Source organism: Myotis lucifugus, unplaced genomic scaffold (genome assembly GCF_000147115.1).
Source record: "Myotis lucifugus unplaced genomic scaffold, Myoluc2.0 scaffold_178, whole genome shotgun sequence".
Lineage (NCBI taxonomy): Eukaryota > Metazoa > Chordata > Mammalia > Chiroptera > Vespertilionidae > Myotis > Myotis lucifugus.
In genome coordinates, this window is record NW_005871226.1 from 1,067,495 (window position 1) to 1,091,886 (window position 24,392).

General features: G+C 56.7%; 2 protein-coding genes across 4 annotated transcripts in view; one reads left to right on the forward strand and one right to left on the reverse strand.

Annotated features, from left to right (window-relative positions):
* HSPA12B (heat shock protein family A (Hsp70) member 12B) overlaps positions 1–11,706 on the forward strand; it is a 16,766-nt gene extending 5,060 nt beyond the window's left edge. The window contains exons 3-13 of one of the 2 annotated variants that reach the window (XM_014462342.2): positions 381–478; positions 1,482–1,606; positions 4,102–4,288; positions 4,623–4,727; positions 5,003–5,119; positions 6,985–7,159; positions 7,974–8,060; positions 8,551–8,655; positions 8,751–9,009; positions 9,486–9,589; positions 10,172–11,706. In XM_014462342.2, the coding sequence (XP_014317828.1) occupies positions 381–478; positions 1,482–1,606; positions 4,102–4,288; positions 4,623–4,727; positions 5,003–5,119; positions 6,985–7,159; positions 7,974–8,060; positions 8,551–8,655; positions 8,751–9,009; positions 9,486–9,589; positions 10,172–10,833 (2,024 nt within the window). In that variant the 3' untranslated portion in view covers positions 10,834–11,706. The remainder of the gene's footprint in view (positions 1–380; positions 479–1,481; positions 1,607–4,101; positions 4,289–4,622; positions 4,728–5,002; positions 5,120–6,984; positions 7,160–7,973; positions 8,061–8,550; positions 8,656–8,750; positions 9,010–9,485; positions 9,590–10,171) is intronic. The other variant, XM_023760275.1, reaches the window with a different exon arrangement.
* Positions 11,707–12,056: 350 nt separating this feature from the next.
* On the reverse strand, positions 12,057–24,354 carry CUNH20orf27 (chromosome unknown C20orf27 homolog). 2 transcript variants are annotated; one of them, XM_014462345.2, is made up of 7 exons: positions 24,222–24,354; positions 19,545–19,566; positions 17,841–17,956; positions 16,368–16,510; positions 13,984–14,122; positions 12,988–13,110; positions 12,057–12,742 (listed from the first exon to the last, which is right to left on the reverse strand). In XM_014462345.2, exons 3-7 carry the CDS (start codon positions 17,857–17,859, stop codon positions 12,642–12,644), a joined length of 525 nt encoding a protein of 174 aa, XP_014317831.1. In that variant the 5' UTR covers positions 17,860–17,956; positions 19,545–19,566; positions 24,222–24,354; the 3' UTR covers positions 12,057–12,641. The 2 variants fall into 2 exon arrangements, with proteins under 2 accessions (XP_014317831.1, XP_006096475.1); XM_006096413.3 differs by lacking the exon at positions 19,545–19,566.
* Positions 24,355–24,392: the final 38 nt, after the last annotated feature.

A 24,392-nucleotide genomic window follows, 5' to 3' on the forward strand; every position in this document is an offset into this window, starting at 1 on the left:
CCCCAGGCAGGAGCTCACCCACCCCATCTCTCCTGATCTTCTATCTCTGCACTCAGTCTGCCCCCACATACGCTGCTTCTCGGTCTCTCCCCTCCCCCACTGTGTCTGAGGGGTGCTGGGGAGATGAGGAGTCCCCAGGTGAGGCATGGGTCATCCTCCAGGGATGGTCACCTCTAACCGATCATAAGCCCTCAGCCTGCTCCTGCCTCAGGTGTCCCTGCTCAGTCTCGTCCTACCTCCCCTCCCACCCATCCCCCTTCTTCAGCAGGGCACCCCTGCCTTGGCCCAGCAAGGATAGATGGGAGAACCTCCCAGGCCTGGGGCCCAGCTGCCAGCCCCCTACCCTGATTGTGCCACAATGTTTTCCCCTCTCTTTGCAGGCTCCAGCCCAGAGCGGTCCCCCATTCCCAGCCCACCCGGCTCCCCAAGGACCCAGGAAAGCTGTGGCATTGCCCCCCTCACACCCTCACAGTCTCCAGTAAGCCTGGCGTGGGCATCTGTGTGGTGGGTGGCCTGAGTGGTGTGGAGGGGGGTGGTGCTCCAGAAACAATACCTGGCAGGGCCGGGGCAGGGCTGGGGGTACCACTGTGCCTCCTGCCCTAGCACACCCCAGTCATGCTCTCTGCAGAAGGGTTACCCTTACGTGACCTTGCACTTAAGGGGTAACAATTCTATTGAGGTGAGCCCCAGTACTAACACCCAAATACCCCCTCCAGGATGACATCCAGGGGCTGTTGCAGCTCAGCTGCCTGGGGCAGGCGTATTTCCGAGCATATGGTTTTTTCAGGGTCTGCACTGGCCCTCCCAGGGTTGCCCCGCCCCCCTCCTGTCTAGTATAGCCCCACCTGAGGAAGAGGAGACCCGCTGCTAAAAAATACAGAGTTTGGAAATTACTAGCTTGAACTCTCCAGGACATAACCCTCCCCCAAGCTCGCTGGGTCATCTCACCCCAGACAGCCTCACCCAAATTATTGAGCCTGGGGGCCCCTTTGTCCTCAGGGAGCCAGGCCTAGGAGGAGGCAGGGGCCACTCTGGGCACGTGCACGGGGCCTCTCCCCTCTGCCACAAAACCGACGGTCTGGTTGTGTCACTGTGGCCACAAAGAGCAACAGGGTCAAGTATACACAGGTCCATGTGCTGTGAAGCTGCCGGGAGGAGCGTAATTGCTCCCAGCTGGACCCGGGCTGTGACACGGTGTGAGATGGGGGTGGGCTAAGGCTGTGCAGACAGAAGGTGGGCAGAGAACCAGGAGCCAGGAAAGCAGGAGCTTGAGCTAAAAGCTGCGCAGGGCTACCTGAGAGGCAGTTGGCATCTCCAGGGATCAGCCTGGAGCCTGGGAAGGGAGGGGAGCCCAGGCAGGCAGGTGGGAGGAGGTGAACCAGGGATGGGCTGGACCTCAGTCAGGAAAGGGGGCGGGGGCTCCCATGTACACCCAGCCTGGCCCTTGGGCTGCTCCCTAACTCTAGGTCTTGCACTTGCAGAAGCCTGAGGCCCGAGCCCCCCAGCAGGCCTCCTTCTCTGTGGTGGTGGCCATCGACTTTGGTACCACTTCCAGTGGCTATGCCTTCAGCTTTGCCAGTGACCCTGAGGCCATCCACATGATGAGGTGAGGGCCACTGGGCTGTGAGATTGGGTCGGGGGAGAGGGGTTGGGCCTGGTCCCAGAAGTACTGTCACTGAGGAGACATGGGGTACCCTCAGAGCTCCTGCCACCCCAAGTCTGGGCTCCCCTCTGGGGTGAAAGTTTGGAGGATGGCCCTTGTCCTGTGCCCCCTGCCTCCATTGGAGCAGTTCCCTGCCCTCTGCAGGAAATGTTGGGCTTTATTTTTAATTTTAAAACATTTTATTGAGATATAAAAAACATACAGGAAAGTACACAAATATCTGGGCTTGCTTACAAGCACATACTAGTACACACATATATGTATGAATATATGTGTGTATGTGTGTTTTAAGTAAAAATGGAATATTATACAATTTGGCTTTTTTATTTTTATTTTTTATTGATTTTAGAGAGAGAGGAAGGGAGAGAGAGAGAGAGAGAGAAACATCAATATGAGAGCATAACATTCATCGATTGCCTCTTTGCATGCCCCCTACTGGGATTGAACCTGAAACCCGGGCATGTGCCCTGACCAGAATTGAACTGGCAACCTTTTGGTACATGAGACAATGCCCAACCAACTGAGCTCACTGGCCAGGGCCAATTTGCCGATTTTAAACTTTTATCACTATTTTGTAGACATTTCATGTCAATACATAAAGCTACCACTTTCTTTTTAACATTGCATAGTATTCCATAGTATGGATGTTTCAAAATTTATCCATTCTTCTACTGATGGTTTCTGTTTTGTTTTGTTTTGGGGGGGGCGGTCTCTAATTTTTCACTATTACAAAAAAATGCTGCAAGGAATCTCCTCCCTTGAAAACTTGTGCTGAGATTTCTATGGAGTAGATTCCTAGAGGCAAATTCCTAGGTCCAACATCTCAAATGAAATACAAGGACATGAAGGACCAGAGGGCTAACCGAGTTGACACAAGTCACACAATTGTTATGAAAGAGATGGTCAAAAAATCCATCCTGATGTCGAGTTTTAGTTGAACAAAACATTTCTTTAAACACTCCCTCCAGCCCTGCAGACCCTGATCCTTAGAGTGTGTCTTAGTGGGGCTGCAGCCAATAGGTGGAGCTCTAGAAGACCCCAAAGCTCCCAACCCAGACTGGAATGGGGGATCAGGGGCTTCCACAGGGCCCCGGAGGTTGGACTGAAGGATGGATGGAGGGACCGATAGTCAGGTCCCTGGACTGTCGTTCCCCTTTCTCTGCGCCCCCATACCCACATGAAGCCACAACGGCTCTGAGCACTCACAGTCCCCTAGGGTCAGCACACAGCAGCTGAGGCCACGCTGCGCCCCATAGCACACGGCAGCTGAGGCCACGCTGCGCCCCATACTGGAGCCAAGGACACATGAAGGGACACTGCCTCTGTCCTGTGGAGGTGACAGTCACAGGAAGTCACTGGGGGACGTCCTGGCCTCCTCCCAAGCCTTCCCCACCCCTACCAGCCAGCCAGTTCCATCACTTCTGTCTCCTTACTATCTCTGGAGTACCCATCCACTTCTCTCCACGCCCACCACCCTCTCTCACCTGGATGGTTTTTATTCTCTGCCCTCCCTCCCCTCCAGGCTGTTGCTACATGGGGACCTGTCACCTTTCTCAAGGCCACTGTGATCATGCCTCTTCACTCCCCAACCTAATCCCCAGCAAGAGAGAATTCCGATACGGCATTTGATGTTCTTCTTTAGCTGACCTCAACACTCCTGTCTTTTCTCCTGCTGCATTTTGAGCTAACCTACAGCTAGTTCTCCTGTTCTTTCACATCTCTAAGCGTTGGCACATACTGTTCTTCTACCTGGATTCCCAGTACCTTCCCCAAAGGGCCACAGTGACAAGCTTGGCCTAGAGGAGTCAGGAAATCGGGGAAGATTTCCAGGTCAGAGAACTGAGCAGGGAGTTCTGGGTGGAGGTCTGCATGTGCCTGTGAATAGGGAGGTTTGGAATATCATTCAGGTTTTGGGGGACCTGGCAGAGGTGCAGTCAGCTGGGGTATTGCTGCTGAGGTGGGTCAGATAGGAATGTCATGAATGCCTTAAACGAGCTTGGTTGTGGAGGACGGCCTTGAGCGAGGCGAACTAGCTGGCTGGGTGAAGGCCTCTGCTAGAATGCTGGAGAGACACATGAGGAAGCCAGACCCAGGCAGATGGATGGATGATGGCCTGCTGCTTCGTGTTAAGGGTGCAGGGAGACAGGTCAAATGACGAAGGGAACCCAGAATGCCGGGTGCGTCCTGTAGCCCCATGAATAGGGAGGATCCAAGAGCAGCATTCATGGAGATTTAACTGGATGCCAAGCACCATCTTTCTTTTCACAAGAACCCTAAGAGGCAGGTACTATTATTATTCCCATTTTACAGTAGGGAAGACTGAGACTGGGGGAGGCTAAGAGGCCTGCCAAGGTCACACAGCTCACCAACGCCATTATCCAACCCTCCCCCCCAAGTGAGGGTTGCTGCTGACCCCACTGATAGCCCTGTCTCTACAGGAAATGGGAGGGTGGGGACCCCGGCGTGGCGCACCAGAAGACCCCCACCTGCCTCCTGCTGACCCCGGAGGGTGCCTTTCACAGCTTTGGCTACACTGCCCGTGATTACTACCACGATCTAGACCCCGAGGAGGCTCGGGACTGGCTCTACTTCGAGAAGTTCAAGATGAAGATCCACAGCGCCACTGTGAGTCACATTCTGGCTCAGGACCAGTTCCAGCCAGAGAAGCGGGGTCAGGAGGGGAAGGGGCGGGCCTAATGGAGGGTGGATGGGGTGTGGTGGCTAAGGGACGGAGCTTGGAAGTAAAGAAGGGATGAAGGCGTGGCTGAGGGTGAGGATGGGGTTAGCGGAGAGGCGGGGCTAAAGAGGGGCTGGGGACAGAACTAAAGTGAGATTATAGGGAGTGGGACGGTGCCCAGGAGGGTAAGCACCAGGAAATGGGGTGGTTTTAAGAGAGAGGTCGTCAGGAAATGGGGGCAGAACTACGGCCTTCTGCAGAGTGGCCCTGTGTCCCTGCCAGGATCTCACCTTGAAGACCCAGCTGGAGGCGGTAAACGGAAAGAAAATGCCTGCCCTGGAGGTGTTCGCCCATGCCCTGCGCTTCTTCAAGGAGCATGCTCTTCAGGTGCGCTGCAGCCCCGTCCCCAGGCCCACCCTTTCCCCTTAGCCATCCCTGGCCCCTGTCAGAGGTCAGACGTCATCTTCTCCACTCCCCTGCCTTCTTGTCTGGAAGAGCCCGCATGGGCCATATATGTGTTGGTGGAGGGGTTAGCGTTAGGGATTTTTCCAACTCTGCTGGAAAGCCCTTCCTGAGGCTTGATTAGTTCTTCCAGCTCCCACAGAGGGCTGAGGACACCCCACTCAAGCCAGCCGCTCATCTCACTGCCCCTCCTGCCCCAGGAGCTGAGAGAGCAGTGCCCCTCGCTGCCAGAGAAGGACACTGTGCGCTGGGTGTTGACGGTGCCCGCCATCTGGAAACAGCCCGCCAAGCAGTTCATGCGGGAGGCTGCCTACCTGGTGAGGACACGCAGGCAGAGGGGTTGATGTTGCTCGGGAGGGCCCCGGGGATGGCCCCATACATCCCCTCATTCACCCACCACCCTTGGGACCAGAGATGCATTGTGGGAAGACCTCCCGCCTTTACCTGCTGGGCATTTTGGCGGTTTGTTGCCACTGGGGGAGGGAAGTGGCTGCAGGAACAGAGGACTGAGGGACAAGAGGCACTGCCCAGGCCAGCTTAGACAGTGTCTTAGGTCAGGTTTCCTAAAAGCAGAGCCCAGGATGGGAATTGTGCTTTGGTCTATTGAAGAAGGGCTCTCAGGGGGTGAGGGAAGCAGGACAGGAGAAAGAGCTGAGCAGGGATGTGGAGTGTGACCTCAGCCTGACCCCGTGGAGAGCTCTGGAGGGAGAACTGTACCCCTGTGTTGGCCACAGTGAGGCAAGGGGACCAGCTTTTTGTTCCTGGTTACTGGGTAGAGGGGGATCCTCTCCAAGTGAGGCAGTTCCCATTCGGCTGAGGGCAGCTCCAGAGAAGGGGGCAGCTGTGAGCCAAGAGCAGCCACATTCTCAGTAGCTGGGCAGGGTACTAAGAACATGCACTTCATCCAGCATCAGTATTTTCAGGAATCCACCACCCCCACAGCCCCAACCACTGTGAGTTCCTGAGCACAGGAACCTCTGAAGGGAGGTGGTCTGGGCCAGTGTTTGCTGGTTTTCCTCCCATAAGAGATACCCAAAGGTCTGGAGAGAGAGAGATGGTTGGAGCTCAGGCACTGCCTCTCTCGTAGAGATGGGGGAGGGGGGGAGAAAAGGGAACAGCCTTCCAGAGGAACACTCATTGCTTGGTCCTGACCTGGGGCTTTGGAGGACGTCCTAGGACCTACAAGAGGGGTCTCGGGGCTGCCTGTAGACCCCTTGGAGGATACCAGGGCCCCCTATGGGTCAGGCATGTGCCCAGGTGCCTTTGCTTGTCACTGGAAGAAGCTAACCCTAAGCCTAGTGGGCATCCCCCTGCAAAGACCAGAATGAAAGCGAGGATGTGCCCAGCTAGAACAAACACCCCCCCCCCCAGCCATAGTGCCCCTCCTCCTGCCAGTTTACCCACTCTGCTTCCTCCCACACCGTTCCCTGGCTGCCAGCTCAGGAAGGGCTGGCCCTGGCAGGAAGTCTGGATACCTACCCCTCCCCACCCCCCATCTCGTCAGAATCCAGGGAATCCCACAAAATCATAAAAACTTTCCACAGGGACTCCCCCATCCTGATGCAGGAAGTAACAGCTCCCAAATGTTTTTCTCCCCCCAACTGGCCTGTCTTGGTGCCTGGAATTTCACTAGGAGTTTCCTTCCTCCTACATGAGATTCCCCAGAAACAAAGTTCTCCTGGGAGTGGGGAGGCCTGTGGCCACTGTGACACCAGCCTGGTGAAGGGGGAAGGCTCAGTGAGCCAAAGGGGTCCCCACCATCTCATTTGATTGATGGCCTGCCCATTATTCCCCCCCCCACCACACACACACACACTATGCTAGAGTCTCCACGAACACCCTCGGCCAGTGCCCAGCTGGCCAGCCAGCCCTGCTCCTGTGAAGGGGACCTGGCTGCAGCCCAGGCCGCATTGGGCAGCTCAGAGGGCCAGATCCCAAGGTGCTCTAGGTTTCCACTCTGTCTAGGGTCTCTCCCTGCTGGGCAACCCCCTGGTGTTCTTCACAGGGCAACTGTGGGGCAGCTCCAAATTTGTGCAGCACGCAGGGGCTTGAAGGGCTAGCATGCGAGGGGTGTGATGGGGAGGAGATGGGAGCCCCCACAGGCCCTGGGTGCCTGCCCTGGGCGCCATCTTAGGTGTGACAGCCCACGGTGCTCCTGGCCCTGCCCACCACCTCTCTCCAGGCGGGCCTGGTGTCCAGAGAGACTGCAGAGCAACTGCTCATCGCCCTGGAGCCTGAGGCCGCCTCGGTCTACTGCCGCAAGCTGCGTCTGCACCAGCTCCTAGACCTGAGCTGCCGGGCCCCAGGCAGCGGGCGCCTGGGCGAGCGCCGCTCCATCGACTCCAGCTTCCGACAAGGTGAGCCACCTCCAGGGCCCCTGAGACCAGAGACTCAGCCTTGTCCAGCATGGAGGAGAGGCCCCCCTCCTCTGGAGCAGCCCCCGAGAGGGCAGAAATATCCTACCTGGAGTTCCGGTGGAATGCGGAGGCACAGCCCTGACCCAGGGGAGCCCAATCCCAGGGCAGAGGTTTCCCCTTGCCCTTGGCGAGGACCGTCTGAGGAGGGAGGACTCAACCCAGCCCTGAGTTTGGGGTCTGGGGAGATAGCCTACCCAGGGGAGGGGTGCTTGGGTACTGACCAAGGAGGAAGTCAGCCCCCCTCTGAGCCAAGGGTGGTCTTCAGGTGCTTTCCCCTAAACAACCCCTGGATCCTTCCCTCCCCTCATGGCACATCAGCGGCTCCCTCCACCCCCCACACCAGCCCCAAGCTCCTGCTGCAGGACCAGGCACTGAGACAGCTATAGTCGGCCTTGTTCATTGTGACAGGGAGAGGCTCCAAGTCCTGGGCTCCCTGGGTCCCCCGAGACCTACCCGGCACACACACGCAGCTCCTTCAGACCCTCCCAGCCCTGATTTTCCACAGCCTGAGCCCTGGCCCTGCAGCCAGAAGTGCTTCCCCTCGGCTGTTGGTTACCGAGCAGATTTCCTATCAGGTTCCTCCAGACCCTTAGGGGTCAGCACCCCCTCTCCCACTCAGGAGTGGAGCAGCAGTTTCAGGAGCGCTGGCTGCTCCGGGTGCTCATGGAGGGCGTTGGCGGGAGGATGAGGATTGAGCGTGGTAGCTGAGACACCTCCTTCTAACCTCACTGTCCTGCTCCCCCTCCACCCCCAGCCCGCGAACAGCTGCGAAGGTCCCGCCACAGCCGCACGTTCCTGGTGGAGTCGGGGGTCGGAGAGCTGTGGGCAGAGTTGCAAGCAGGTGGGGAGACCGGGAGATGGTGGGATATGTCTTGGGCCCTCCAGGCCCCTATATACTGATAGGAGGAAGGGAACATTCAGGAAGTTGGCTCCAGCCCCTAAAAACCCCTCCCTCCAACATCTGCTGTGTCTAACCTGGCAGTCCCTTCAGTCACCTGCACCCTCACCCCACTCACAACCATGCCCCTAACTCATGCTCCTTGCAGAGTTGCAGAGCCCTGGACCATACCCCCCTGTGCCCCCCCGCAACCCTCCCAACCCCCACCACACACACACACACACACACACACACACACACACACACACCTCGTGCCGCTAGCCGGTGGCCTTAGGTTCAAGAACCTGAATGAAGCCTCTCACACGTCCACATCGCCACCCCTGCAAGTAGGACTCAGGACCTGCTTGGAGCAGGGCTGGAGGCTGGTCGGGAGGAGGCGCAGGGCTGAGGGTGCAAGGCAGGCCACAGGGTGTGCTCACGCTCACCGCTGCAGGAGACAGCTACGTGGTGGCAGACTGCGGGGGAGGCACGGTGGACCTGACGGTGCACCAGCTGGAGCAGCCCCACGGCACCCTCAAGGAGCTCTACAAGGCGTCGGGTGAGTAGCCAGGCAACGCCCTGGATACCCAGCCGCCAATGCCCTCTGGCCAGATGTCTGCACTGGCGCCCCCTTCATCCCCTGCCCCACCCCAGGTGGCCCCTATGGCGCGGTGGGCGTGGACCTAGCCTTCGAGCAGCTGCTGGGTCGTATCTTCGGCGTGGACTTCATTGCCACCTTCAAAAGGCAACGGCCAGCAGCCTGGGTAGATCTGACCATCGCCTTCGAAGCCCGCAAACGCACGGCAGGCCCTCACCGTGCGGGGGCGCTCAACATCTCACTGCCCTTCTCCTTCATCGACTTCTACCGCAAGCAGCGAGGCCACAACGTGGAGACAGCCCTGCGCAGGAGCAGGTGGTTGGGGGCCATGGACTCAAGCGGGGCGTGCGGATGGGGAAGGCCCCTGTAAGGGAGGGTGTAGGCCGCAGGGAGCAGTGGGAGTCAGCCTAAAGCACAGCTCGCGCAGCTCTAGGCAGCCCTGCGGCAGGGGGCGGAGCATGAGCAGCCCAGCTAGAAGAAGCGGCCCCAACTGGAGCAAGGCATCATGGGCCTCTGGAAAAGGGCCAACGTCTATCTTCTCTCCCCTTTCCACCTCACACACACACACTCACACACACACACACACACACACACACACTGTGCTAGGAGGCTAGGGAGGCTCCTCTCCCGGGACCTCATGCCTGGAACAGAAGCAGGCCCTGGCTGAAGCCCCTGGGAGAGTGGGGATTGGGGTAACACATAACGTGCAGTCAGTGCCCAGGCACATAGGCCTGGGCCAACAGTGGTACCCAGGACCCTGACATCTGGACCTGAACCCCCTTCACCTGCAGCGTGAACTTCGTGAAGTGGTCCTCACAGGGGATGCTCAGGATGTCTTGCGAGGCCATGAACGAGCTCTTCCAGCCCACAGTCAGCGGGATCATCCAGCACATAGGTGAGCGCCTGAGCTCGGGTCCTCCATTACCCCACACACACACCCAGGTGCGGGAATAACTGCCCCTATTAGTGCCTGGAAACCCCACACATCCATACACTGGAATGAGACCCAGAGTCATCTGGAACCCTGGAGGAGTCGGTGCGTTGGGAAATAAGAGCTAGGAGGGATTGTGTGTAGTCTTGCCAAGTTAAATAACCTCTGGTGCCTCAGTTTTCCAATTGATAAAATGGGGTGATAGTATCGGGTTCCCCAAACCGTTATCACAGGGATTTAAAGGCGCTGAAGTATCTAAAGAGCTCAGTGTCTTGTGCGCAGTAGGCATTTCTCAGGTGCATATCCTTCTCTCAGGGCCTCCATGTGGGGGAGGGGTGTGTTGTTGGGGAGGCAGAGCCCTCAGTGAAAGCGCTCCGTGTTTTTATTCATCAAAATAGGGCAACCGTTTTACAGTTGAGATGGCTAGTTTCTAATTGCCGGGCAGGTGGAGAGGAGTGGCCGCGCAGTGGTAGCCTCAGCAGCTCATGCTGTCCCTCTCACCCCCTTCCCTCCTCCTTCTCCCCCCACCTCCACCCCATCCCGCAGAGGCGCTGCTGGCGCGGCCGGAGGTGCAGGGTGTGAAGCTGCTGTTCCTGGTGGGCGGCTTCGCCGAGTCAGCTGTGCTGCAGCACGCGGTGCAGGCGGCGCTGGGCCCCCGTGGCCTGCGCGTGGTGGTCCCGCACGACGTGGGCCTCACCATCCTCAAGGGCGCCGTGCTGTTCGGGCAGGCGCCCGGGGTGGTGCGGGTGCGCCGCTCCCCGCTCACCTACGGCGTGGGCGTGCTCAACCGCTTCGTGGACGGGCGCCACCCGCCGGACAAGCTGCTGGTCCGCGACGGCCGCCGCTGGTGCACCGACGTTTTCGAGCGCTTCGTGGCCGCGGAGCAGTCGGTGGCGCTGGGCGAGGAGGTGCGTCGCAGCTACTGCCCGGCGCGCCCCGGCCAGCGGCGCGTGCTCATCAACCTGTACTGCTGCGCCGCCGAGGACGCGCGCTTCATCACCGACCCCGGCGTGCGCAAGTGTGGCGCGCTCAACCTCGAGCTCGAACCCGCGCCCGCTGACGGCGGCCCGGACGCCGCCGGTGCGCCCCCCGGCCGCCGCGAGATCCGTGCCGCCATGCAGTTTGGCGACACCGAAATTAAGGTCACCGCCGTCGACGTCAGCACCAATCGCTCGGTGCGAGCCTCCATTGACTTTCTTTCCAATTGAAGGCGCCTGGGCGCGCTGCCAGCCAGGCTCTGTCCGGCCCCGCCCACTTTCGGTCCGGGGCGCAGGGGACCTGGCCAGGGCGTACAAACATCCTAGTTCTGGTATCAGCGCTCCTTACCCCGCCCTACTGCCCGGGGGGATGAGGTCGCAGGAGGGTGGGTGGAGAAACATCCAGAGGCTCTGGCTTTGGGATTGGGCCCAGACTGACTGTAAGGCTGAAGGGCTCTGCCAAGGACTGGGGTCAAGGAGGCTTGATCGGGACACCCACAGGGAACACGTGACTCCGAAGGCAGAATGCTCCAGATGACTGGATCCTGGCCAGAACTGGGGGTGGGGGGTGGATGCAGTTGGGAGGGAGAGGTCAGGCAAGGCCCATAGCGGAGGGGCAGCAGGAGGAAGGGGCTTGGCTGGGACTGGGCGCAATGCACCGATTGGTGGGCTCAAGCCACACAGGGAGTGGGGCAGAGCAGCCTGGTACCACAGGAAAATGACTGGAAGCTGACACAAGAGGGACAGGGGTAGTAGGGCCTTTCTGGGGTGGTGCTGACCACCCAGGTATGACTGTTAATTGTAGAAAGGGCAGTAGCAGGCTAATGAGAAGCATACAGGGTGAAGGCACTTGTGAGGGAATGCGGGAAGCATGCTGGGGGCGGGCTTTCCTTTGGGACAGATGAAGGCTCCAAGGGCAACCTGTGAATGACCCACTTGAACCCTATCCCAGCCACAAAATGGGGGAGGGGCTTAGGAGGACAAAGGGGACACTAAGCCGGTCTCAGCTCTGCCAGACAACTCAATGTGCCCTTATGCCCGCCCAGGACATGCAACAGCGCTACCTGCCCGAGGTGACAATAAAGCATTTATGCTGGTACCTCACAAGAGGGAACCCCAGTTATGTAGTAGAGGGGGCCTGGGTTCCAGAAAAAAGGGAGAAAGCTTTCAGCTGTGCATGGGGCTGGGAACTGACCAGAACGAGGATGCTGGTGTCTCCTTGTCAAGTATCCCAAACAGAACTCTCTCTGGCCTGGGCAGAAGGGCCCTCCACATCCGAACTCTCTTGGCAACTGTTCTCAGGCCTAAAATGCCATCACCTGCAGACAGCTCTTTGGGGACTAGGCACTGTAATACCACACAGTCCCTTGCCTCCTAAGAGTAGAACTACCTTGGCCCAGAGTCTAAGGGATTGGGCGTTCTCAGGACCCTGAAGAACAAACATTCCACTGGTCTCTGGTATCCACTGAAAGTTTTATTTCTTTAGGGTTTCATCCCAACCATTGTTTAAAAACCAGTGACACACACCTGGGTGCAGGAGCTGGGAACTGCACCTCCCTCCACTCACCATAGACAGCAGTGGGAGAGGGAGGAGGCAGGAGAGGCGGCTTACATGAGACAGCAGCAGCAGTAATGGAAATGACGACATCACAGAGCCAGCTCCCTCCTCTCCAGGCCCTGGCTGGAGCTCCTATGGCTTGCAAGTGGGGAGGGATCGGTAAAGCCCACCCTAGGTCCTCCCCCTCCCCCCATCCCTCCTCAGATAGCCTCCTTGGGGGCTCAACCCATTTCTTCCCGCAGGAGACTGAGGCACATGGAGAGGAGGAAGTGGGAAGAGGAAGACACAGGAGAGGCAGGGAGGTGGCATGAATGAAGGCAGAGGAGAGGCGTGGGCAAGGCCCCAGCTTGGAAGCTCCTAGACACACCACCCCCATGCCCATCCTAGGGACAGATGAGGAAGCCACACCATCATGCAGCATTTGGGGAGATGAGGTGGAGATTAAGGCTGAGGGGCCCCAAGGTGGGTGGGGGCGTGGGCCTCAGTCGAAGCCGTGCCAGTCGCTGTGCTCCGAGTCGTATTCTAGCTCAGCACCCACACACTTGACACCATCCAGCAGCATGGGTGTGCCATGGTGCCGGTCTGCAAGGTAGGCTTCAAGTCAGTATGCCAGGCTGGACCATTGGCCCCACCCATTCCAAGAGGTCCCCTCCACCTTCTCTCTGGGCTCTATTGGGGGTGGGGGGCGGGGTGGAGACACTCAACAAGGAGGTGGGGAACCCCAGCCATGGCAAGGATCCCTTTTTCAGACAGGAGGGAGGCAGAATCCCCTTTTGGCCAAACAGGCGTTTCCCTCCCCTAGCCAGATGCACGCCCTGCACTCTCACCCATGACGCGGGCCTGCACCACCACTCGCACACAGGTGCCTGTGCCACCTTCACAGGCTAGCAGCATCTCCTCCTTGAGGACGCCTTCCTTGTGCGCTGTGTACTCACACTTGACGCTGTAACCTGTCCGGGCAATCAGCAACTCCATGGCCTCCAGCCCCTGCCCCCCAGCACTCATTGGCTCCCTCCTCCAAAGGAGCAAGGATGGCCCAGGACCCGGGCTCCTGGGGCTGGGGCACAGGCACGAGAAATTTCCCATTCTTCAATGAACTCTACATGCCTCAGGCCTGTGGCCACCCCATTAAGGCTCCAAGGGTCAAACTTAGGCTTCCAGGAGGAGGGACTGCTGATTCCCCAAAAAGGCAGGCAAGGAGAGGGAGTGATTGATTGGAAAGTGGGGGTGGGCAGGCCAGGACTTGAGCAGATTAGGTGGCAAGAGGCAAAGGCCTGAGGGAGTTTGCTCAATCCACTTAAGGGTAAGGTCATGAGGAGGTGGGGGGACATGTGACTGAAGCTGGGGCTTCAGCACACAGTGAAACTGATGCCCTAGCCTATGGAGGGAGTGGGGGCTGAAGCTAGCAGGGTAGGGAGAGGCAGCCCCCAGCCCAAAGCCCAGGTGGGGGCTAGGAGGGAGCCTTGAAGTTCCTAAGGCTCCAGCAGGTTACTCTTGAGGGACATGAGGGAGGGAGGTCTGAAGGTCCAGAACCAGTTCTTCAGTGGCTCCCATCATCCCACTGAATGAACTATCAGGCAGTGGGGCAGACATAGGCCAACAGTGTGAGCCCATGAGCTTCTGTCCAGGGAGTGAGGCCTGGGGCCAGGGACCTGCCAAGTTGCCACACTGTCAGCCCGTATAGAAGGCGTCATGTTCCCAGCTGCTGAGTTGCCTGTCCCCACTACGTGGGGGGGAAAGAGCATCCCATGTTCTCACTCCCATTCACACCCAGGCCCTGCTGGAGGAAGGCAAGCCTCCAGCACCCTGAGCAGAGGACGCACCTTCTGGGACAGGCATGATGCTGAGGAGCTTGAGGTGCAGGCTGGGGACAGGTGCCTCTCGGACGTCCTTGCTCAGCCTTTGCACCGAGGGCAGAGTGAAGGTAATCTCATACCTGTGCAGGATCTTCAGGAAGCCAACCTGCAGCAGGAAGGGTGGAGGAAGGAAGCACCTTCACTTACAGCCTCCCCCAGGGCCCATGCCATCTATGATCCTGTGGGCCTTTGCACCTGTTTCCTTGGGGATCCTAGGGGGTCTATCTGCCCCCTCCACTCCAGCTGGTCCACACCCCAAGCCTGGTGACTCCAGGTCTTTCCCCGAGGACCTCACCTCACAGCTGGGCCACACAGCTCCTCAGTGGCCCATTTTATAGACAAGGAAATGGAAGCTGGGAAATGACAGGCTACAGGCCTCTTGGCCACACTTACCATGAGTAGCACAGAGCAAGGTACCAGCCACTGCCCAGAAGGGGCCGTCCACCTGCCCCCATCACTACTATCGCCTGCCCAGAGCCAATAGCCCTGGGTCAGGGACACTGGTCCTCCAGTCACTCGTGTGGAGGCATGGGGCAACACAAATTGCACAGAATGAAGGCTGGGATAGAATTAGAAACTGACACGAGACCAGCTGTGTCAGTCCAGAGCTGGCCCACAGACCTGGCACCAGCCATTGAACCCAGGCTCCTGCCTGCCTGCTGGCATCTGAACATGGATGCCTGCCTGCCCACTCAAAGGCTCACTGTGTCCAACAGGCCCGACTCAGGGTCCCAGCAATTTCTGTTGTTCATACAGTGCTTGGCAACCGATGCCCTCTGGGATAGATGCCATCCTTGGAAACTCCAGCCGTATGAAGGGTCACAAGCCAGGGTGGCTGCTGAGCAGGCAGGCTGACCGAGTGCCAGTCCAGGAGGCACAGACGTGCAGCTCTACCCACAGCTCACACGCACACACACTCTTCTGTTCATGCTTTCCGGGGCCGGAGGGCCCTGTCCCTGGGGGCCAGTTGGGGTTGGCTGCATGGAACATTTAGCCTTTCAATGGGATCAGGCTGATGCCACTGCATGATAAAGCTCAGTCCGTGTGGCTCCCGCACTCTGCAGGTGGAGGACACACTTCTCAAGAGAGCTTTCTGGCTGGGCCTGCCAAGGATGACCCTGTGATGCAGCTGCACCACTTGCAGAATTTTCCAGGGGAAATACTCAGAGATGTGCAAAAAAATACTCATCACTGCCCTCTTTCTAACAGTAAGAAATAGAAACAGCAGTAACACCAGGAATAGGGAGTCAGCTAAATCAACGATGATACATATAATGGAATACAGCTGTAGAATCTCGTGGAAAATGATTTACTGATAGAGGCAGGAGACGGTTCACAACAGAAGCAAGCAAAAAACAGTGTTATACTGTGATACCAGCTTTTTGTTTATGGAAACAAAGCTATAAAAAAAACTAGAATGACACACATCAAAATATTAACCATTGTTATTTCTAGATTCTAAAATTGTGGGTACTTTTAAATTTCTTTATAGTTTTCTCTATCTTCCAAAGTTTCTGTAATAGACATGAATAGATTTTGCAACGGGGAGTGGGGGAGAGGGAGAGATTTTTTTCAAATCTTCACCCGAGGATATGTTTTCCACTGATTTTCAGGCAGAATGGAAGCGGGGTAGGAGGGGAGAAAGATAGAGAGAAACATCGATGTGAACCCAAACCAGCCAGGGCTATTTTTTTAAGTTTTATTTCATTCTGTTTATTCCCTTGGGGAAGCTGTCCTAGGAGAAAGAGCAAGGATTGGGCAGAGATGGGTATGAACCTGGGCCCCTCCTCAGGGTGGTCTTGGTGGACCAGATGCCCCCCTCCCCTGGCATTCCTGCTCAACTTTGGAGCCCTGGTTTATTGTCCAACCTGAGGGCGTCACTCTCTGTTTCCCCCAATCCATTCCCTTCAGAGAGTTTCTCCTGCCCCTCCCAAGTGGATGTGGGATCCAACAGTGTCCCAAGAGTTGGAGAAGCCACACTGGAGGGTGTGTGAAGTGTGAGCAATAGGAGAAGGTGTGCTCCAAAGAGCAGAAAACATGGGGCTGAATTAGCCAGCGGTTTGGCAAAAAAGGAAAATAAAGTCATACCTTGTTATTAGCATAATTAGTCTCCCAATTGTATAACATACATACATTCTTCCATTTTATTCTCGAACCAACTCTATGGGATGTGAATTGTCTTCATTTCAGAGAACAGGAAGCTGAGGTGAACTGCCCAAGGTCACGGAGCCTGGACCTTAACCCAGGCCTCAACTTAGAGGATGTGGAACTGACAGACCCAGGAAGCCAAGCAGGGCTGAGAAGGAGGTGGAGGAAGTAAGACTAATGGGGGAGGGGAGCCGTGCACATACCTTAACCAGAAAGCTGCCGTCACTCTCCTGGGTGACCATGACCACCGAGTCATGCAGCTTCTCATCGAAGTGGACGTGGCTCTGGGAGCCCTCCACATCATGGCCTGCTGCAAAGCGGATACTCCGGACTCTGGGCTTGTTGCCTAGGCAGAGTGGAAGACGGCTCCAGGGACTGCGGGCTTCTTCTACCCCCAGGAAATGACTCCTCCTTGTTGCTCCCCTACCCCCTGCAAGTGCCCTTGACATCACACAGCACTCACTTTCAAGGCTAGGCCACATCCTACCAGACTCTGGGGATCATGAGGCTTGAGGCCCAGTCCTCCCACAAAAAATACCCAAAGAATGGGTGTCGGGAATTGGCTACTATCACACCTCACTTAGGGAATAAGGCTGACACCAGACACAAGAAGAGACAGTCTTCCAGACTCTCACCTAGTCCCAGGTGGACCAAGACCCAGCCCTGGCCTCAGGAAGCCTCCCCAGGGCTCTCCTCACGCTCCCCATCTCTGGGACCTTCTCTTCCAGGTATGCCAGTGCCTGAGGTCCCTGTCTGCCACTCCTGATGGCCCCAACCTGGTCGGGGTGAGGGGCAAGGACAGGAACAGGCTCCTTGGGACCTGTCTGGGAGTGGGAAAAACAAAAGGGGGCAAACCCCACACTGAGCCCACCACCTGGGAGAGGCTGCGCTGCCCCTAACTTGTCCCAGATCACTGGCAGGAAAGATGGGAGAACCCAGGGGAGCCTCCAGGACCCTGCCCAGAGACCCCTCGCCTGTGTGACCCTTCACAAGACCCTCGCTGTCCCCAGAGGGATCAGGTTCTCCAAAGCCAGGAGGCAGGGGTTGAGACAGGCAGAGTATCAGGAGCCAGTCCTGGGGGAGGTCTGTCTTACTAAGAGCAAGACCCCAGTCCTCTCTGGCCCCCACAGTCCCGAGGCCTCCCAAGAGCCCTGCTCAGAGTCTTCCTGGTGCAGGGCCTGGCCTCGCCCTGGCCTGGGTTCTTACACGCTCGGTGGAGGTCCAGAGGAGCCAGCCTGGCACTGCCACATTCTTTGCTGAGACCCCAGACCCGACCCTTAAATCTCACCAGCCTCCCCTGCCTAACACCCTCCAGGAGTCCTTCTGACTCTGAATGAACCCAAAATCCCTTTCTGTGGCTCTACCCACCTCGCCAAGCTCAGTGCTCACCCAAGCCCCGCATGTCCCTCCAACCCCCACAGTGCAACACAGAGGCTGGAACACAGGGACATGAGGGCTCATACCTCCAGCACACCAAGGGGCCCCACATTCCCTGCTAGGGCTTGGGTGTACCCTAGGACCTGGCATAAACACTGGTGCATTTACTGATGTAATTTGTGCTCACATTCAGACACACACAAACACACAGCCAATGCAGGCCCCACAGGCAATAACACCCCTCTCACTGCACCCGCTGGAAGGCCCTGCAAACCCCACCAGGCCAGGACGGCACTCACCCTTGTTGGCTGCAGCCATGGATGCCCTCCCTGCCACGGGGGAGACACGCAGCTCCTTCTGGACCCTGCTGTGTAAGCTCAGCAGCCTCCCATGCTCCAAGGACAGCAGCAGGAGCCTGTAGGGTAGGGAGTGGGGAAGGGAGTGGGAAGGCAGGGATCAGGTCCACCCATGGCCTGAGAACAGAGACCTCCCTTTAGGAAGGACCCAAACCCCTGCTGCTCTTAGCAGCCCAAGTGGTGCCTGCACCCTCTAGCACAAGGAGCTCTGCCCCCAACTTCTCTACCCACACCCCACATTCACCAAGAGCCCTCACCCCGCCTGACACCTTATTGATCCAGGGCCCAACTGGCATGCATGGAGCTGCAGCTTCTGGGTGCCAAAGCACCAGCACAGAACGCATGTGCCCAGGCCACCTGAGGCTGACAGGAGGGGCAGTCTGGAAAGGAGGGGACTTCTTTGGCTCTTACCAGGAGCCAGTTCTAGTCCACAGTGTTCAGGTCATACACCCAATAAGTTGGGTCCAGGTCAGAGTCAACAGTATGTTTGGAGGGGAGCAAAAATGGGGGTCTACATAAGACGTGTCCTTGGGGCTTTCCCTACTGGTGACTGACCAGGGCCATATACAGAACAGATACCTGTGAAGGGGACTGCCCTCCCCAGCTCAGCTCCCCAAAAGCAGGCAGCTTCAAGGCAGGGACAGCGGAGGTGCCCAGGAAGCCTGTGTGAGCAGCCCGGTCCCCGTGGGCTGAGCTGGGATCATCTCAACATCAAAATGAATAATGAGCCTGCCAGTGTGGCTCAATGGTTGAGCAATCCATGAATCAGAAAGTCACAGTTTAATTCCTAGTCAGGGCACATGTCGGGGTTGCAGGCTCAATCCCCAGTAGGGGTTGTACAGGAGGCAGCCGATCGATGATTCTCTTTTATCATTAATGTTTCTATCCCTTTCTTCCTCTCCCTCTCGCTGAAATCAATAAAAACATTTTTTTAAAAAGAATAATGAGTGCAACTGATGGAAACAGATGGAATACATAAAACTGGAGCAGTCACAGAGATTAGGAACAAAAGGAGAGAGAAAGCCAAACAAACAAACCCAAACCCTCATTTGTCACCACTGACAGTGACAATGCCCTAACTCTTTACTTGGAAAATTGGCAATAACGAGAAATAATTCAGCCTGTCTCCTGGCCTTTCCCGTAATGAAATTGCCCTGGTGGTTAAAAGAAAGCTCCTTTTTACAGAAAAACTCTCGCTGTTAAATAACAAAGAAATGACCAAATGCCAAGTAATTCTGCAACCCCCAACTCGCGCTGGAGGCAGTGAGTCAGTTGATGGTAAACCAGAGGAAAAAGGTTGACAGAAGTAGATGCTTACAGATGCTCACGTGTCACCAACAGATGACCTAGAGTTCTTAAGGGGAATGACACACGTTTGCAATGGAGAGAGGTGACATCAGCCAGCCAGCCTCAGCCAGTCAGGCACCGGTTAATCGCCCCTCACTCACAATGGGAGCTGACACACTGATACCTCCTGATGTGAGGCAGCACCAATCACAGCACCACTGGCAAGTTGCATCTAATCAAGGCCCCAGCTCCAACTGCTGGCTTATTGAAAACACAGAGGTTAGTGGAACAAATTAAAGGACTCCCCAAGAAAGCAATGAGACACACCCAGAAGGCAGGAGAGTCTTTAGGACAACTGACCTGTTTTGTTGTTTTTTCTGAACTGCAAGAAAAATAAAGGAAGAGAAGTTTTTTAGATAGGGGATGGGCAAAAAACAGACTACAGGGCTACTGCCTGTTTTGTTTTTTATTGATTTTAAAGAGAGAGAGAGAGAGAGAGAGAGAGAGAGAGAGAGAGAGAGAGAAACATCAATGAGAGAAATACCAATCTGCTGCTTCCCTCAGGTGCCCAACCACCCTGTCGGAGGATCAAACCCACAACCTGGGTGTGTCCTGACCGGAATCGAACCTGCCACCTTTCATCAGTGTATGGGAGGAAGCTCCAACCAACCAGCCAGCCAGCGCCACTGCCTGTTTTTTGTCAAGTTTTATGGGAACACAACCACACTCATTTGTTTACCTATCGTCTAAAACTGCTTTTGCAAAAACAAAACAAAATAAAAAAAACTAGTTTGAGTAGTTGCCACAGAGACCACATAGCCTGCAATGACTAAATTATTTACTATCTGGCCCTTCACAGAAAAAGTCTGCCAACTGCTGTTCTAGATTAACACCAAAAGAGACCAAGAAGGAAGGGACTCTATGGGACAAATGACCTGGTTTTTTCCACTACACCAGCTTCGAGAAGAAACATAAATGGGGTAGGGGGTTTCTAACTACCCATAAAAAATACATTTGGGGATAATTAGAAAATGTGAATGGGACTGGTTCTTAGACGACATTACGAAATAAGAGCTTATTTTATTTGGTGAGATAATGAAATTGCATTCTGTAGAGAAGTATGTCCTATTTTTCAGAGATACACACTGAAGTATTTGGGAGATGAGTGACCCACGAATGATCTCAGCTAGTCCAGGGAATGAGGAAGAGAAACAAACCACAGACTGGTGGCCTCATAGTCAGGGGCTGGGCCAGCGGAGGACATGACCTGGAGGTCTCGCAGGCGCTGAGCTGCCTGGACACCGGCCTCACTTCCCTTCCCACTTCCCAGTTCAAGAAGTCCACCCAGGCCCAACCCTGCCTCATGGGCACGGTGATCAGCTTGGGTGCCAGGACCCCTGATTGAAGGAGGCTGCAAGGCAAGGCAAGGCTTGGGTCTCAGGAATGCAGGAGTCACCACAGCAGGTACAGCCCAGGCCAGCACACATCCCCGTCCCCTTGGAGGCTAGCTCCCAGGCCCCACTCAGAGTGCAAGGAGGGTTACTATGCCCCCACTCATCATCTGTGGCCTGGGCTGCTCTGGGTCTGCTTATCCCCAGGGATTCTGGCTCTAGGAGAGAAGCCTACCCCCACCCCATCCACTCCAGCCACCTTCAGAAACTATGGACTCAGAATATGTGAAAAATGGCCATGAGCAAGGGGTACCGGTTCACCTTCCTACTTTCCGAAGAGGCTGTTCCAGCCACACCTCTGCAGGGGGAATGACTGTCCAATGCCCACAAGATCCCTGCATCTCCCAAGATACTTCCTGGAGGCCCTGGTGAAACTCGTAACCAGTGGCGGATCAGCAAAGGCTCCTGGGGACTCTTCACAAAAACACTCTGACCCAGTACTTGCAGGGCCCCCTCCCTGTCTTCCCCCACAATGCACTGCATGTTGCCTGCCTGGAACAATCCTGTCCCCCAGGCCTGGATCTCAGCCCCAGCATACTTTCTTAGGGTAGCACACCACCACACCCCTGCCCATCCCAGCATAGGCCTGAAACACCATTAAAAGGATCCCCTTCTCATTTATGGGATCATTTCATATCTGTGTTCCCTTTCAAGGCAGTAACTGTCTTTGCCAAACTCTGTCTTGGCCAAACTCTCCCAGCACCTGGCAGGGAGAACCTGTGTTCAGTTCATATTTGTTAAATGAATGAATGACCAAACTAAGCAGAGCCCAAGTCGGGGCCTTGGCTGGGCCCTCTTGGCAACTCTCTTACCAAATGCTCTCAGGAAGAGGAAAGCCCTACCCCACTCTCTTAGCCAACCTCTGCCCTGGAGGGCACACCCCTCCCCCATCTCAGAGTATAGCCTCCCACTAGGCATTCTTCTAGCCTTTCCACCATCAACTGTTGATCAACGCTTTCCATCGTTGACATGGAAAGCCCAAAAGGTAGGGCCTGCATAAAGCCAGAGAGTGGGACCTGCATCTCCTGCACTGACCAGCAGAGGGGGAGGCAAGTGACTTCAAGGGGCCCAGAGCCAGGAAGAGGTGAGCCTCCTTTCTCACAGCAGGAGGCTGTCCCCTGGAAGCCAAACTCTTCACACAATTCCTTATCGGAAGCAGGAGGAGAAGGTGTCCAGCCTCCTCCTGCTGCACTGTGTCCCCAAGGAACTGCGAGGCCCTTCCTGTGCCAGCCCAGTCCTGAGTATGCCCCCAGCTGCACAGCCTTCTGGAGCCAGCAGGGGCATGGGCAGGAGCATGGTTCCCGAGCCCAGCAGTCCTGGTCCAGATTCAGGCTGCCCGGGCAAGTTACTGCACATCTCTGTGCCTCAGTTTCCTCATCTGTAACACAGGAAAAAGCAGTGGCCTCTTCCTCAGAGCGTTTGGTGCAGCTGGTGTCTGAAGCTCTGACAACGCTCCCCAGTTCACCCCCACCTTTGCAAAAGCAAACCCCCAAAGGCCTGCTTTTGGAAGCAAAGGCAATTTCAGGGCAGCACTGTGGAGAGAGAGGACTTCAGGCAATCCTGGAACAGCCAGGAATGGCCCTCAGGGTGGGCCCCCCGGGACATCAGCCTTCTCAGAATACAGCTCATGGGTTGAGGGGCCTCCCTCCCCCTTTCCACCTCCATCCTGCTGTCCCCCTCCTCCACTCCCAGGCCAGGCAGGTCCCCAGGGATTGACAGAGAACAGACTGCTGGGAGCCTGCTGTCCTCAAAACCAGAGGAACTCACAAGGCAGATGTGAACAATCCTGGAAAATACCCCCAGCCCAGCAAAAAAAAAATTACGCCCTCCCCCCTCCCCTTAGATAGGCTATTAACAGGTCAGGGGTGGTACCAGGGACAAGCCGCAGGATGGGGAGGGCTGGAAAGGGCCTTAAGGGTTTCTTTGGCTCTCAGTCACTCTCAGGGAAACTGGGGGAAACTTCTTTCTAGAGGACAGAATGCTGCCAGCTCAGGTCCCTCTCACCTTTAGAGAGAATTGCTGCTTCAAGGTTACCCTATCCAGGGCAGGGCTCAGCCAGGCCCAGTGAAGCCTCTGGCGTGAAGAACAGGCCCAGGGACAATGACAAGTGAGTAGACAGATGGACAGATGGACAGTTACACAGAAACCCAGAGTTCTCAGCCCCTTAGACTCCTGCCCCACAGGGTGCTGTCTGTCACCCCAGGCTGTCCCACACTGGGGCCCATGCCTCCAGACTGGAAGGAGGGCCTATGGCAGGTGGAGCTCCAGAACCGCCACCTTCTTGGGTTTCTAGCTCAATCCCCAGTAGGGAGCATGCAGGAGGCAAATGATCAATGTTTGTCACATCAATGTCTGTCTCTCCATATCCTTTCCTCTCTCTAAAATCAATAAAGACATTTTTTTTAATTGCTCAAGCTTGTAAAGATTGCCCACTGGGGCCACTGACCTGCTGGCTCCAGAACCCAACAAAGACTGAACACAGTGGGGACCCACCTACTTAGACCAATGCCTGGGAAGGTAAGACCGGAAGTCAGGTATGGCTGTGGCAGTTTTATATCAACTCAGTTTGGATGTGACTCCATTTCCTTGTAAGGAGAGGTATGAGTGTTCTCTCTCTCATCCATCATGCCACACCCTCCTATCTCCCCAAGAAGAGCTGCCTTCCTCTATCTAGCATCCCCTCCCCAAAAAAACCCTACCCCAAGCCCTCAGCTAGAAGGTGCTTGGATTCCCTCCGGCGTCCAGACTGCCTGCCCCACCCTGGCGGTCCCAACTAGTAAAGGCCAGGCAGGGTCCAGGGTTTGTCAGCTGCCCCTGACTTTCCTCAGTTCTACTCCTGCTTCCTAATGCTGAGAAGCAAGAGGAAAGGCGATCCAATGCCTCCTTCCTCAGCCCAGCAGGGCCCCTGTTCATTCACAGGAACACGGGCTCAGAACCTAGATGCACCAGGGGGCCAGGTGTAGGACCTGTATCTTCTCCCGCCTCCATCCCCAAGGATGTGGCGCCCCCATCCCCGCCCCATTCTCCTCCTCGCCGAGGACAAATGAGGGTAAAGGACCCCACCCCGCAACCCCCATCACATCCCTCCGGGTCTGAGAGGCAGCGTCTCTGTCTTCAAAGATAATCCTGTGCCCTCCCCACCATGACCTCTGCTGACGCAGTCTCTGGAGCCCGCACTCCCCGACATCACCGCCCTCCTACCTGAGGGTGCCGAGGCACGGGAGGCTCAGAGAGGGTACCCGCCCAAGGTCACACAGCGAGGCAGGGGCTGCAGCTGTGGGGGATGCAGATGGCGCTGACCCCGTTACGCCCCCGCCCTCACAGTGTCACACGTGCCCCGGACAGCGCCCCACAGAGATACCCCAGCTACACAGGCTGACGGTCACCGCGCCCCCGGGGCCGGGCATCTCCCCAGCCCAGATGCTAGAGCGCCCTCCCCAGCCCGGCCCCGACAACCGAGCGCCCCTCCACCGCCCCAGCCGCATGGGGTCTCCTGCACCGACTGCTTAGGACACAGGCTCCGCTGGGAGGGGATCTCCGCGAGCGGGGAGGGACCGGCAGGTAGCGGGAGGAGAGGCGGCCTTACCGTGCGAGGCGCACCCCGGGGCCGAGCCCGGACTACCGAGGCGGGGGCAGTGGCGATCGCGGCGGCAGTGGGGGTCTCAACGCCGAGCACGAGGAGGGAGTCCTGAGTGGCACCCACCGCTTCTCGGGCACGCCCCCGCCTCCACCCATTGGTGGACCGAGGGGGTGGGGC